Genomic DNA, 16175 nt, shown 5'->3' with positions numbered 1-16175 from the left:
AATGCTTTTTAACACAAGTGCAACGTTAGATATGACCACACTAGGATTTGTACTAACTGTTCCCAAACAACAAAAAAGGCAAATGGATTTAAATTAAACATAAAAGTAAATTTAAAAGTAGTTTCTTTTAGTCATCAATATGAATATAAGTAACTACTTCACTGTATTGGTTAAACATATATTTGATAACCATCCTATTCTTCAGAGGTTAAAAATGAAGGTCATCATACATGTGTCATTTTGATAATTTAGCCTAAATAATTCATCCAAAACAAACGGAAAGAATAAGCTGTTGTTCTTAGCATTAGTCAAATAATTTGAATGTTCACATAACTTTGCATCACCTATATTTAAATGATTCTCATATTACTCTAGGAACAAAACAATTATTATATAAATTAGGTATTGTGTAAAAAACTGCATAATTTATTATATAAAAAAAAAACTCTAATGGTGCACTAAAAGAAAGATCGTTAAACTAACAGTGGCAATGAAGTGTCGGGTAATGTAGTCATAGAGTTTCCAAGCGTCACCATCAAGTTCAGACCGAGAGGCTGCTTTCATGGGTGTGATAGGGGGATGGTCACCTACGTCCTTGCCCCGCCGAGGCTTATTGAGCCCCGTTGCAAGCACCGCCCGCACCTCAGTGCCCCACTCTGATGACGACTTCTGCTGGTGCAACACACTCCTGGATATAGCAAGAACAGAATGGTATTAATTATCTACAATACATTACTATCTCTCCACGTTGAGAAAGGGTGCAGTGGCCTCAAAATATCCAGTGTTTGTTTTATTTTGTGTTTTCTTCTGTGTTATGTAGTGAATGAAGTGGGATGCTACATTTCTTAAGGTAAGCCTGCTTATCCTATCCTTTCTCTCCCCTATTTTCAGGCAATAAGCCCTTTCTCTTCAAACCACACATAACTAATATTAGTAATACTAATCATTGCCAGAGTTTTGTTAATAATACCCCAGCCACAGCAAACCTACAAACTAAGCAATCTTACAGTTGTGTTATTAGATTTTTACAAAAATATTTCCTTAAAAAAATATGAAATTTATTCCCATTTAAATAACAATAATTAAAAAAAAAATACTTAGGTTTTCTACTAGAGGGTAGGAAAAGTCTTTTTTATAATGTTTTTGTATAATGTTAATGTATAGGATGAGATAAATAAAATTTGAACAATTATATCAAAGTACGGTACTAAAACATCAATAATTAAGAAACAAACTAGTTAGGGTATGGACTTTTGAAACTAAAGTTCCGTAATACTTACTGCAGAATCCTACATCCTCACTGCAGAATCCTACATCCTCATTGCCAAATGCCCAATTGATTAAGCAAATCTTATTTCCATTTTTAGGTAATATCAATGGTAAAAGATCAGTATATACTCACATAAGGTCAAAACTGTCTGGGTAGTGTGTAGTCTCTGTACGAGGGTAGCTGATGTAGCCCTGGGTGTACAGTCTCTCTGCTATCTGCATGGCATGGTGAGGACCCATCCCCAGACCACTAGAGGCCACTCTCATCAGCTCTACAGTGTTGAGAGCCAACGGCCTCTGTTTGGCCTTCTCCTTGGTCACCACACTCAACACCCTGTAAACATCAGACTGTATGTTAGTGTACAGTCTCTCTGCTATCTGCATGGCATGGTGAGGACCCATCCCCAGACCACTAGAGGCCACTCTCATCAGCTCTACAGTGTTGAGAGCCAACGGCCTCTGTTTGGCCTTCTCCTTTGTCACCACACTCAACACCCTGTAAACATCAGACTGTATGTTAGTGTACAGTCTCTCTGCTATCTGCATGGCATGGTGAGGACCCATCCCCAGACCACTAGAGGCCACTCTCATCAGCTCTACAGTGTTGAGCGCCAACGGCCTCTGTTTGGCCTTCTCCTTTGTCACCACACTCAACACCCTGTAAACATCAGACTGTATGTTAGTGTACAGTCTCTCTGCTATCTGCATGGCATGGTGAGGACCCATCCCCAGACCACTAGAGGCCACTCTCATCAGCTCTACAGTGTTGAGAGCCAACGGCCTCTGTTTGGCCTTCTCCTTTGTCACCACACTCAACACCCTGTAAACATCAGACTGTATGTTAGTGTACAGTCTCTCTGCTATCTGCATGGCATGGTGAGGACCCATCCCCAGACCACTAGAGGCCACTCTCATCAGCTCTACAGTGTTGAGAGCCAACGGCCTCTGTTTGGCCTTCTCCTTTGTCACCACACTCAACACCCTGTAAACATCAGACTGTATGTTAGTGTACAGTCTCTCTGCTATCTGCATGGCATGGTGAGGACCCATCCCCAGACCACTAGAGGCCACTCTCATCAGCTCTACAGTGTTGAGAGCCAACGGCCTCTGTTTGGCCTTCTCCTTGGTCACCACACTCAACACCCTGTAAACATCAGACTGTATGTTAGTGTACAGTCTCTCTGCTATCTGCATGGCATGGTGAGGACCCATCCCCAGACCACTAGAGGCCACTCTCATCAGCTCTACAGTGTTGAGAGCCAACGGCCTCTGTTTGGCCTTCTCCTTTGTCACCACACTCAACACCCTGTAAACATCAGACTGTATGTTAGTGTACAGTCTCTCTGCTATCTGCATGGCATGGTGAGGACCCATCCCCAGACCACTAGAGGCCACTCTCATCAGCTCTACAGTGTTGAGAGCCAACGGCCTCTGTTTGGCCTTCTCCTTGGTCACCACACTCAACACGCTGTAAACATCAGACTGTATGTTAGTGTACAGTCTCTCTGCTATCTACATGGCATGGTGAGGACCCATCCCCAGACCACTAGAGGCCACTCTCATCAGCTCTACAGTGTTGAGAGCCAACGGCCTCTGTTTGGCCTTCTCCTTGGTCACCACACTCAACACCCTGTAAACATCAGACTGTATGTTAGTGTACAATCTCTCTGCTATCTGACAGTTTATAATCATCAGACGGTGATAATGTACTTGAAACATAGCAAGATTAGAACGCAAACAAACCCAGGAAAAGCTAAGTAATTACAAAGTGAACGTTATAGTAGCCAAAACAGAAAACTTACAACCCGAGAATAAAAATATCTTAAAAGTTTTTACTACTATTCAAAATAATTTATAGTACAAATACTACAGGACAGCATAGACGTTTCTGTATAAGATTAAGATTGAGGCTTAAGCAAGACGGTTATGCTGTCTATGTTTGAACAATTCTTTTTAGCTAATATTTAGTTGGTTATAAGATCATTTTATTAAAAATATTTTAGATTTATTTTTATGAATTGTAACGAACTTACAAAGCTGATGTGTGCTCTTTGACATGATGTAAAAACATCATTGTCGTGTCTTTTTCAAAACATCGCACTCGATCCCAGTCCAGAGTAACTTCACGCCCATCTGCGGTTTGTACATTCACCTGCCAGAAAGATTGTTGGATCATTAAAACAATCATTGCATGCTATACTGGGGAAATAAGTGGGGGCTTTAACAAACTGAGAATCACTTCCTATGAAAAAGGAGAGCATAACCATGTAACAATAGCCATGTTTGAGACATTTTATAGGCCAACACTGGTGACTAGATAGAGAGAATTGTGCAGATTAAAGGCTGGAGAAATGAAGACTTTTAGACCCATAATGAATGAACAATGGGTGATTGATTTAGGAACCCAGATAAAAGAAAGGAGAGAAGCCTACAAGAAAGTTGAAAGATGACATAAAGAGGAATTACTGAACAGTGAGGTCTTGGATGGTGGCCTTCATTGACTTCAGGATTAGGACTAGGAGTAGTAACAAGAATAGGAAATGATCAATATATACATAATATAGAAAAACTACGAATTTAAGATAACATATCAAAATAACTGTTTTAAAACATAAAATAACCACTCTATTTGTACATTTGAATACAACTTGATAAAAGCAATTTGTTATTAATGACAAAAACCTTTAAATAATTTATTAAAGATTTAAAAGCCAGACATTAGCAAAAGTAGACTGACTGAATAACTGCTTTATTCTAATAATGGAGAGCAGCCACACTATGTTTACAACCTTTCATTACATATTACTAAGGTTATTTAACACTAACTAATAACAGTACCTACATGTATTATCCATGGCACTATCTACAGGGTGAATGTTACCTGAATATACCAGTAGGTTTCTGGCTTGAACGTCTGTATTTCATCATGCCGTTGAACACAGAAGCCAAGGGTAGGTGTTTGGCATGGTCCGTAGGATATTAACGATGCATCCAAATCCCCATATTTACCCTGAAAATCAGAAATTGTCAGAAAGGACTTAGATTACGGAAGGAAAGTTGTCAACTACCTTTATATGAGTGAGTGAATTTTGAGCTTCCTTGTTCTAAGGTATGCGTGTTCTCTACATGTCTAACATAATTTTCCAGCTCATTTTTCCAGACTCTATAGCTTTCTCCCTGTGTACTGTAATCTTCTTCCCTGTATAATCATTGATGAGTGATTTTTATTTAATTAGTTACTTTCTTCCCCTATACATAGTATTTAGAGAAAGTAGGCCTATTGTTTTTGTCAACATTTTCGCTTGAGTTTTAGGTAGAAATATGAGTCTGCCTCCGTACCGCGACCGGTAATAGTAGGCCTACTCTATTTGTTAAACGTTTTCGTGCGTGTTTGTGTATTTATTTAAATGTTTCTTGACGACTCCATCATGGATGAAGACAAAGCATTCTTGTTAGGATACCACCTGACGATGCCTGAATAGGCGAAACATGTTGTGAGTTTACTCACTACAAAATTGAACTGTTGACGTAAAGGTATGTACCTGATCATATTAGTAGAAATATTCTTTTTGGGAGCCCATGAACCAAAAAAGTGGTTTTCAAAATCATGTAAGTCTGTGTGTGTGAATATGTACAACAGAGTTACGGACTATAACTGTGGTCCGATTTTGATGAAATTTGGTACAGTCGACTTCCTCTTATCCGGACACCTTTTAACCGGACTACACTCAGTAGAAGTGACATGTCTTTATCCAGACAATTTTTATCAGCACATCGGTTTAACCGAACTAGATCGGCAGGAAGTGGGCAGTACTGAAAAGACTGTTCTCGTGGGAAAGATTTGAGACAGTGCTCACGTGTCTAAATACAATGCTTTCCTAAATTTAAGTAAAATGCTGTTTACAGTATGCATTCAAACGGTCCGTTTTAAAGAATTTTTGGGGACGTCGGTTTAACCGGAAAAGCCGTTATCCGGACTGGCCTCGGTCCCGAGGAGTCCGGACAAGAGGGAGTCTACTGTATGAGGATTGAATACTAACATATGGTAGGCTATATCCAGAAGATGTCTTTTTAAATTTAGATTTTTAGGCCTAATGCTCTGGAATAACAGCAATAATAACAGCTAGGAATAACAGAACAATCTTATTTTTACAAAAACAGCTCCAACAATTTTGATAAAAATTTAGTATGTTATAGTCCTAATAACAATGAATAATGGAAAAGACTTAACGCTATAAATTTTACAGTCCTCAAGTTATTGCAGTTAATGTGATTTTTTCCATGAAAGTTCATTGGTACCCATTCTGTTTGAAACCCATGACAATTGAATTATAAGCTAACAAGAGAAAGTATGTGTTCACCTAACATTTAAATAAACAGCCCTTAAGCTATTAATATAAATGTATTTACTTTAAAACATGAATTATTAAAAACACACTTAAAACTTGAGCAATTAACAAATGAAGGTAGCCTACCTGGAAGAACTTGGTCTGGTAGCGTGTGAAGGCACAGCCTATCCTCAGATCCAACTCTTGTCGAGCGTCCACACTGCGAGCCTCATTCTCGTTAGGTTTACCAAGGTTGGCCATTGCTGCCTTGATGTCTTTTTCCGTGATGGCAGAGAAATGTGCTCGATAAACCACCTTAACACAACAGATAATGATAGGTTTTAAATAAAAACCATAAAAACAATAATAATCTTTGAATGTACAAAAGCAGTTAAATTGAGAATAAAGATTTCCTTTATCCAACTGTTACTAATATAATTTTGTTTAAATAAAATTCAAAGAACTTACTCTATGTTTATATTTGATGTTGCGCTTGGCAAGACTGCTCTCCTTCTTATACTAGCCTCTGTCAAACCATGATGGACAATTTTCTTTATAAAATACTCCTTCATTTGAGTTAAGCCTATGTTTGTACCTTACTTACTTACTGCCGTGGCTCTTGGTACCCAAGGAGGTACTTTGCCTCGCCAACACACTGCCTCCAGACTGCACGATCCACTGCTTCATCCTCCCTTCTTCCCATTCTTCTCAGGTCTCTTCTCACTTGATCTCTCCACCTCAACTTGGGCCTTCCAGGAGGTCTTCTACCCTCGGGATTGTTGTTTAGGGTGTTTCTCACTAAGGATCCCTCTTCCTTTCTTAACACATGGCCTGCCCATCTCAATCTCCTACTTCTCACCTCAGCCACAATATCTGGGTCCCTGTACAACTCTCTCAACTCCCTGTTGTGCTTAACTCTCCATTCTCCGTTTTCAAAGGTTGGTCCAAAGATTTTCCTTAAAATCTTGTTTTCGAACACTATAAGTCGTTTCTCAGTTCTCTTGCTTATCACCCAATTCTCTGAGCCATATAGTAATACTGGTCTTATTATAGTTTTGTATATACGAATTTTAGTTTTCTGTGAGAGTAGGCGAGAACTCAACAATTTGTGGCATGCCGATAAACTATGTTTGTACCTACTGTTTTAAAACAAATAACGAGGAATATGTTGTTATTATAATTTTGTTTAACATTCAAACAAGTTACTCTATGTTTAAATTTTATGTTGCGCTTGGCAAGACTGCCTAGATCTCTCGTTCTTGTAATGGCCTCTGTCAAACCTTGATGGACAATTTTCTTTATAAAATGCTCCTTCATACTCTGCCATGTGTTTAGGACAAATTTTCCGTCTCTCAATAATTGAGCGAAGCTCTTTGAGATTGGGACCTATGCAAACTATGTAATCAGATAACTCAATAACGACTGAACATATTAAAGCAAAACTTTCCAGTCAACCTTGATATGTTGTTACTAGAGGCTGAAGATGAGTTTTGATGTAAACTTGAAATATACCTCGACATTTTTTAGTAAATTGTGATTAATTTATTTTAGTGATGAGTAACCGACAACCTAAGAATAACAGTCTAGAGTAAGCTAGCAAATTACAAAATACAGTACAAAAGAGAACAGTCTGATTAATAGGCCTACCATTGATCATTGATAATTACTCTTAGGTTGTATTACTGAGCAATCTTACTATAATATTATAAATCTGAAAGTTTGTGAGTTTGTGTGTGTGTTTGTGTGTGTGTTGCTCAATCACGCATACCTAAACTTCTGGACGGATTGGGCTGAAATTTGGCATGATGATAGCTCACATTCCCGATTAACATTAAAGCATATTCTTATCTCAAAAATCCTTTCGGGCTCCGCCCCAATGGCTCTGTAGTTCCCCGTGTTAACCTTATGAGTATTCATATTTAAATGGAATTAAAGAATTTAGTCAGCTGTTTCAACTTTAACTATACAGCCCGTCTAAATACTATACAGCCGCATGTGTAACTCACTGGGGGATACAAATTCTAGACCACTTCTAGATGAGCTAGAGACTTGAAATTTTCGGTGTTTTGTAGGTCTAGTGACCAAACCCCCGGGAAAATTCCAAAAAGTGACGTTTTTAAATTTGAACCCCCCCGAAATTAAGGGTTTCCCCCCCATGTTATTCTTATGGGGAATAACATTAAAAATGGCCGACTTTCGTGTGCCCATCTGAACGGTTTAGAAACGTGCTAGAGACTTCAAATTTGCGTAGTATTGTAGTATTGGATCTTACATTACCGGTGAAATTCCCAAAAGTCCCATTTTCAAATTTTAACCCCCCCCCAAAATCCAAAATGGCGGACCTCTGAAAACGAAAAAAAACTTTTTTTTCAACCGGATGTAGCTCGAAAACGGTAAGAGCTAGAAAAGATTTGAAAGGATCTTAGCGAAAGGAAATTAAATTTTCTACAAAACCCTCTTAGGCGTTTTCCGGAAATCGCACTCCTTAACCTTCAAAAAACCCCCTACTTTCAAAATTTAGTAAATTTCTTTGAAATTTTTTACGGTTTTCGCTATTTTTTCATACTTAAATAATTCTTTTTTGCAGATATTATTAGTGCTCTGTGTTCCCCTTAATTTACTTTAAATTTTACTCATTTAATGTTTTTTTGTTTCCTTACTCCTTAACCCCCAAAACTTAGGTTTAATGTCAAATTTTAAAGGTTTTTTACCACTTTTACAAGCCCCATGTTATTCTTATGGATAATAACATTGAAAATGGTAGACTTTGGTGTGCTCATCTGAACCGTTTAGAAACGTGCTAGAGACTTGAAACTTGGTATTATTGTAGTAGGGGATCTTATATTAATGATGAAATTTGCAAAAGTCCCATTTTCAAATTTTAACCCCGCCACAAATCCAAAATGGCGGACCTCTGAAAACGATAAAACAAGTTTTTTTCAAACGGATATAGCTCGAAAACAGTAAGAGCTAGAAAAGATTTGAAAGGATCTTAGCGAAAGGAAATTAAATTTTCTACTGAACCTTTAGAGCGTTTTCCAAAAATCGCACTCCTTAAGCTTCAAAAAACGCCCTAATTTCAAAATTTTGTAAATTTCTTTCAAATTTTTACCGGTTTTTGTTATTTTTTCATACTTAAACAATTCCTTTTTGCAAATATTATTATTGCTTTGTGTTCTCCTTACTTTACTTTAAATTTTACACATTACATGTTATTTCGTAACTTTACTCCTTGACCCAAAATACTTAAGTTTTTACCACTTTTACAAGCCCCATATTATTCTTATGCAGAATAAGATTGAAATTTGATGACTTTGGTATGGTCAAATGAATCGTTTAGAAATGTGATAGAGACTTGAAATTTGTTAGTATTCTAGTAATGGATCCTAAGTTAATGGTGAAATTTGCAAAAGTCCAATTTTTAAATTTTAACACACCCAAAAATCCAAAATGGCGGACCTCTGAAAACGACAAAACACATTTTTTTCAATCGGCTATAGTTCGAAAACTGTAAGAGCTAGAAAAGATTTGAAAGATTTTTCATGAACAGGAATTAAATTTTCTACAAAACCCATTTAAACGTTACCCGAAAATCGCACTCCTTCAGCTTCAAAAAACGCCCTACTTTCAAAATTTGGTAAATTTCTATAAAATCTTTACCGGTTTTCGCAATTTTTTTTTACTTGAATAATTTATTTTTGCAAATATTATTATTGCTTTTCCCTTACTTTGCTTTAAACTTTACTCATTACATTTTTTTTCGTAACTTTACTCCTTGACCCCCAAAACTACGAGCCCAATGTTATTATTATGGAGAATAACATTGAAATTTAATGACTTTGTTATGGTCATCAGAATCGTTTAGAATCGTGCAAGAGACTTAATTTGGCAGTATTGTAGTAGGCCTATGGGATACTAAGTTAAGGGTGAAATTTGCAAAAGTCACATTTTAAAATTTTTAACTCCCCAAAAATCCAAAATGGCGGATATCTAAAGACGATATAACACGTTTTTTACGGCTATAACTAAAAAGCAATAGGAGCTAGCCAAGATTTGAATGGATTTTCATGTTCAGAAATTTAATTTTCTACAAAACCCTTACACGTGTTTTCCGAAAATTTCTCCCCTTCACCCCTAAAAAACGTCCTACTTTCAGAAATTGGTATTTTTCAAATTTTTACCGGTTTTCGCTATTTTTACATACTTAAATAATCACTTTTTGCAAATGTTATTAATGCTTTGTATTTTCCTTGGCTTAATTTCGGTTTTAATCATACATGTTTTTTCGTAACTTTACTCTTTGACCCCCAAAACTTAAGTTTAATATCAAAATTTAAAAGGTTTTACCAGTTTCACGAGGTAATAATAGACTCTTTACCTTTTCTGTATGCACAAGGTTATTAAAACTATACAAAGTTTACTGTATTAGAGCTTACACCAAGGTATGAATATAATAAGGACCATTTAAAAAGTCCCCCCCCCCCTCTCGAAATCCCCCTTATATCTATCCTATAACCACCACAGATTCATCGGTCTAAATCACGTTTACCAATTTCTAGATTAGCTAAAAATCCTGAAATTTGCACCGTGTCCCCTAGTGGCACATTTGTACTTACAAAATTTTACCCCCAATTTTCGCTACTTTTCCCAATCTAAGTAAATTCTTTTTGCAAACATTATTAATATTTTGTATATACTCTGGTTTACTTAAAGCTCGAAAACGGTAAGAGATAAAAAGATTTGAAAGGATTTTCATGAACGGGAATCAAATTTTCTACAAACCCTTATTAAGTGTTTTCCGAAAATCGCACTCCTTAACCTTCAAAAAACGCCCTACTTTCAAAATTTGGTAAATTTCTTTAAATTTTTACCGGTTTTCGCCATTTTTCATACTTAAATAATTTGTTTTTGCAAAAATTAATATTGCTTTGTATTCTCCTTACTTAACTTTAAATTTTACACATTACGTGTTTTTTTCGTAACTTTACTCCTTGACCCCCAAAACTTAGGTTTAATAGAAATTAAGATAAAAATTAAGATAGAAATTTTGCTCAGTTGTAGGTCTTGCGCCATGGCCCATTTGTATTTACCCCCAATCAAAAAAGGGGGCCTGGGGGCGTCGTATTTTCACCCCCCAATTTTAAATCCTCCCCTCCCTAATGTTATTCTTACAGGTGCATAAGTCTAAATCACGTTTACCCATTTCTAGATTAACTGGATATCTGAAAATTGACATGATTGTTGATCTTGCGTTGAAATTTGATGACTTTGTTATGGCCATCTGAATCGTTTACAAACGTGCTAGAGACTTGTAATTTGGTAGTATTGTAGTATGGGATCCTAAGTTAAGGGTAATATTCATAACCCCCCCCCCCCCCGAAATATTAAATCCTCCCCCCCAATATTATTCTTACAGGTGTATAAGTCTAAATCACGTTTACCCATTTCTAGATTAACTGGATGTCTGAAATTTGCCACGATTGTAGGTCTTACGCCATGGCCTATTTGTACTTACCCCCAACCAAAAAAGGGGGCCTGGGGGCGGAGCCCCCAGCGAGCCAAAGGCGAGTTGGTTCTATAATATGCAATAGCATTAAAAAGTAATGAGGTTTCCCAACAGGGTGCAGCACTATTATTATTTTGTTTTTGCATCCATGACAACAGCTAATTTGAACTAAACAGCAACGAAAAACTGTGATACACAATGAGAACTGTCAAAGTAGGATTGTTTACAGTTATTTTTGAGTTTTAATTTAATGAATAATCTATGATATTGTGCGAATGTTTGATAATTTATTTTTTTCTATTGTTTAGGTGCAGTGGTAGAACATTATGGCAATGGTAGATGTGTTATACTATATCATGTATGTTATACGCAACATCCTAGGTTTGACCCCACATTCCTAACAGTTAATTTTGTTCTTATTCAATAAAAAATGGTTAGGGCCTAGTTAAACTTACCCCGTCAGAATACGGAGATCTCCTCATGGAGCCTTCCACACAAGAGATGACCTCAAAGCAGATATTCTCACCCTCCTTGTCACAATCGAGCCACAAAATGAGATAGTCACAGCCACGAGCCTCCTGAGCCAGGAACAGAGGCATCTTCAACTTGGCTGCTGCCTCCTTCTTTTCTGTCGGACAGGAGAACAGCTCCACCTGTCAAAGTGAATGTTTCAAAATAAACTTATAATTTATACTTTCCTCGTCAAAAGTTCTATTCTAGCTTAGTTGCAAGTACAGTATGCAGTTGTTCAATTATTTTATTTCGTGCAGAGATCGAAGTTACGGACATTTTGCATGCAAATTGTTGTTTGACTGAAAAAGATCAAGATGGGGACATCTCAAAGACTATCAAGGACAACAATAAACACAGCGATTGAAACGTGGCAAGAACATTGTTTTTGCCTTATATTTCTTTTGGCCACTACAACAAAACTAATGTTTATTACATGTACTGTATAAGAATAGTAGTCAGGCGGGGAAATTAAGTAAGAATGCGGTGCTAGTGTCCTGGATACACCAGGACAAAAATTAAGTATCTCTGGTGTGCTGGAGATTTAATTAAGCTTAGCTTGCTTTGGTGTGACTGAAGTTTACAAACTTCAATTATTAATTTCTAGATAAACCTTTTAAAATAAGGCAGACATACATCACAGCAATACATGGGTTTCAACAAAACGTATTAGTTACAAACAGGGTTTCAAAGGCTGTGGTAGCATCTTTAGCAGTTAGCTAGGCCTATACACAACCACAGAAAACATACTAGGCCTACTATCACCCAGGAATGCCAACCGCATGGTAAAAAGCGTTAAGTGCTTTGAGAGAGCTTTGCCTGTCAGTTCGTAGGCAGCGCCACCAGCGTTGCAATGCACTCAGCATAGCAACGCTGGTGGCACTGCCTACGAATTGACAGACAAAGCTCTCTCAAAAGTACTTAACGCTTTTTACCATGCGGTTGGCATTCTGGGTTATAGTAGTATGTTTTCTGTGACACAACTTAAAAATGCTACATTGTTTTGCAGGCTATAAATAAAATAAAGATGAAATTTTCAAACATGTTAATATTACCCTAATGGAAAACTTTGTTTAAAAGCTTTTTTAAAGAATAATATTTTTGCTACAGTTGTCTAAGAGTTCCAAGCCTATACCCTGATTACAAAGTTACTGTGATTTGAGTTACTGTGGTTTGTTACATTTTCTACTTACAGGATCAACTCTGTCCCAGTTGTTGTATTTTGATATAAAATCCAAACTCATGACGTGTCCACATACTGAAGTCATGCGGAAGTTAACCAGTTCATTTTTAAACTGGCCTTGCCATTCATGTACTGAGCAAGCTCCATTACTTCCTGAAATCAGTAAAAAATAAGAATTTATAAATACCGTACAGTATAGGCCTACTATTGGTGTAGATTTTTTCTATATCTGGTAGGTATTTTTCTTTACCCATTCCCCACCCAAATAACATGATGCTTTTTATCAATTGCATTTTGGCACATCTTTATATGATTCCACTATAGGACTTCAGTGCATTGAACCATTGTTACAGTGGCTGACACTCAAGGGTTGAAAAATTAAAATCTCAAAAGTTTAAAAAGGACAGTTTAGAAACCCTCAGATGGTGCTTTAAGCGTTTTTCAGGATCTAAACAGCAACCTTTAGATTAAGTAATGAGGCAAGCTCTAAGCCTATAAATTAAACACTCTGGCCACTAACTTACTACCTAACTGAAAAGGAGCAAGGTGTGAAAGAAATTAGGTTTAACGTTAAATGTTTCAGGTTTAGGTTTAATGTTTCAAAGCAAGAGTCAAACCAAATACAATGCTGAGTTATTTAAATCACATCATTGGATAAGTTGCGCCCAAAGGTTTTTACAAATGAATTACATAAGTAGGTATTTGGTAATTTAGACCAAAGAGCAGAGTAAGAACAAATGTTAAATGAGTAATTAAGGTATCATTAGGCTACCTAAATTTAAAATGTTAAGTGTATAACAGGCATTATGTGGCAAAACTTTGATAAGTTATACGACTCTCTTGTAGGTACAATAGCCTTGTTAAAATTGATGAAAAATTTTGGTTTTGGCTACCGGTACTGTGAGGTAAAGTTTGGTTATCAATTGAATCAGGCTGAATACGATGGTTGGAGATCAAAGTTTTGCCAACTAGGCCTACCTTTAGGCAACGTGATCTCATTTAAGTACCTACAAAACCTGGACCTTGAATTCATCAAACAGGCTATCAATGCCTATCTTGTCAACTCTATCACTACACCTAAGGCTATTATACCTGGCCTAAGAGAAGACTGATATACATCAAGGCATTTCTGCACTTTACTTGACGTCCTACACTCATTCGAATGAAAATATCGATCGATATATCGATTAATCGATTGCTTCATTCGATATATCGTTTGGTTAGTTAGGTAAGGTTAACCTAACCTAACTAACCAAACGATATATCGAATGAAACAATCGAATGAAAATATTGAATCGAAAAAACAATCGAATGAGTGTAGGACGTCAAGTAAAGTGCAGCCAGGCATTTTTCTGTACCAGTACTAAACTGACAGATTTATTTGACGGTAACAACTATTTACAATAATATGCTATAAAATGCGGTACTTCAGTATTAAACGGAGGCCACATTTTGTCAGCGCGCTGCGGCGGTTATGTTAGGTTGGGTTATCGTAAATATTATGTGTGTAGGACTTTCCTCGCTTCGTTATGAATCGAACGATACTTTCTATTATGATAACCCAACCTAACATAACAGCCGCAGCGCGCTGACAAAATGTGGCCTCGAGCCGTTTAATACTGAAGTACCTAAAATGCTAACAAAACGATACGTAGGCTATGAAAAATTTGATGGCTAACACTGGTGTGATGCGTTAAACATCATGACATATTTTTGACAATAGATAATATAATAAATGTATGTAAAGTGTTATAGTACATGCTTAAAACTACACAATAGATGAGTTGATGAGTGAAGACAGGTATGTCTTCCTACGTTTTGTTAAACCGCCTAGCCTATTTCAAGTTCAAGTAGGCTACGGAGGACATTTTGAGAGAGCATAACTAGTGTAATGAATGACTTAGGGCCTACCTTTCCTTGAAGTATTCTTTCCATTACTTAAAATATTGGAAAGAGACAGAGCCAAAGAAGGCTTCTCTGCTACCATCAAAGCCGTTTTCATAGTGTGGCTGTCTGAATATAGTTTCAAACTGAATGGCCAGTGCTATAGCAGAAGTTACAATATAATAAGATTATGATAATAAATACCCATGGTTAAACTACAAACTATTCATTTTTAAGTTAAATATTTGCAAACGTTAGATCACAGACATAGAGGCGGCAACGGGCAAACATAACCTATTAACCAATTTCTTATTTCTGTTTTTTTTTTCAGGCACTCACTATTTTTTTTCTTATTTGCTTGTAAGCAGGCTTATATTGTATGCAGCCTCGTTGTGCACTAATTTATTTGACGATTCTGTGGTTTTCATTTAGAGTTTGGTGAGTTTTTGTTAGTATTGACTTGGAATTGTTGAGGATATTGTTTTAGTTTGGTGGTCAATTTGATTTTGTTTTGTTTTTTTGTCAGATAATAGATGGGATTTAGTAGAATTCTAAGGCCATGAAAGGATAGTTGGGAGAGGGGTTGGGTTGGAGTCTTCTCGCTTGAGGGCTGTCAAGCATTTCTATCCCGAAAAGGAGGCCCATGGATGAAGAACCCAAGGATTGGAATGAATTATGTGAGTGTTTGTGTTTGGTTTTGTTTTTTGTTTAAATTGTTCTCTTTATGTGTATGAGGAAATCTATGATTTCTTGATATACTGTGGAGTCGTTAGTTCTGAGAATTTCTCGCAGATAGTTGGAGCTGTTACATTTCTGTATTATCTTCTGTGTTGATTTAAAACATCTATTCCTGGCTGATTCATGTGCTGGGCATTCAATAATCAGGTGTTCTTTCTACTGATTCATTGCGGCCCATTGTGCAGTTAAGACAGAGTGGCGTAAAATACTTTTTAATGAGGAATAGAGATTTATTCACATTTGCATGTCCCAAACGTAGTCGACACATCGTGATAATGTCCTTTCTTTTTAATCTTGAATTTCGGAACCATGTGCATTTGGGAACTGTATCTACAATTCCCTTATACCAGTTACCCTTTTCGGAAGTAATAAATAGCTTGTTATGTTGGCTGTGGTAGAGTGTATTTAGGTATCTCTTAAAATCGTCAATGGGTACTAACAAATTGTCTATTACTGTACCATGGGTAGTAGCTTCCTTTGCTAATTTATCAGCGGTTTCATTGCCCATGATGCCACAGTGGCCAGGAGACCAGTGTATAAGGATATTTTTTCCTGAATTGGACACCTCATACACTATATCCATTATGATGCCCTCTACATCACAGTTTTGATTAATTTTGTCTATGGCTGCTATGGCTGATTGTGAGTCTGAAAATATTACAAAGTTACTATCAAATTGAACTGCTTTCAGTATGGCGGTATGGCTATGAGTTCTGCGTAAAAGCTTGATATATATGTTGAGAGTTTGAATCTTTCT

General features: G+C 36.8%; 1 protein-coding gene across 1 annotated transcript in view; it reads right to left on the bottom strand.

The window, feature by feature from the left end:
* LOC128986656 (DNA topoisomerase 3-beta-1) overlaps nucleotides 1–14968 on the bottom strand; it is a 29015-nt gene extending 14047 nt beyond the window's left edge. Inside the window, exons 1-8 of the mRNA XM_054407130.1 lie at nucleotides 14708–14968; nucleotides 12807–12949; nucleotides 11559–11756; nucleotides 5745–5912; nucleotides 4151–4279; nucleotides 3303–3421; nucleotides 1403–1603; nucleotides 484–688 (exon numbers count right to left, since the gene is read on the bottom strand). Of these exons, the coding sequence (XP_054263105.1) occupies nucleotides 484–688; nucleotides 1403–1603; nucleotides 3303–3421; nucleotides 4151–4279; nucleotides 5745–5912; nucleotides 11559–11756; nucleotides 12807–12949; nucleotides 14708–14798 (1254 nt within the window). The 5' untranslated portion in view covers nucleotides 14799–14968. The remainder of the gene's footprint in view (nucleotides 1–483; nucleotides 689–1402; nucleotides 1604–3302; nucleotides 3422–4150; nucleotides 4280–5744; nucleotides 5913–11558; nucleotides 11757–12806; nucleotides 12950–14707) is intronic.
* Between the last annotated feature and the right edge of the window lie 1207 nt (nucleotides 14969–16175).

Source organism: Macrosteles quadrilineatus, unplaced genomic scaffold (genome assembly GCF_028750875.1).
Source record: "Macrosteles quadrilineatus isolate MER2022 unplaced genomic scaffold, UCM_ALF_1.0 Scaffold_2__2_contigs__length_208266976, whole genome shotgun sequence".
Taxonomy (NCBI): domain Eukaryota; kingdom Metazoa; phylum Arthropoda; class Insecta; order Hemiptera; family Cicadellidae; genus Macrosteles; species Macrosteles quadrilineatus.
The sequence above is the reverse complement of the archived record's forward strand: the minus strand, read 5'-3'. Positions and strand labels throughout refer to the sequence as shown.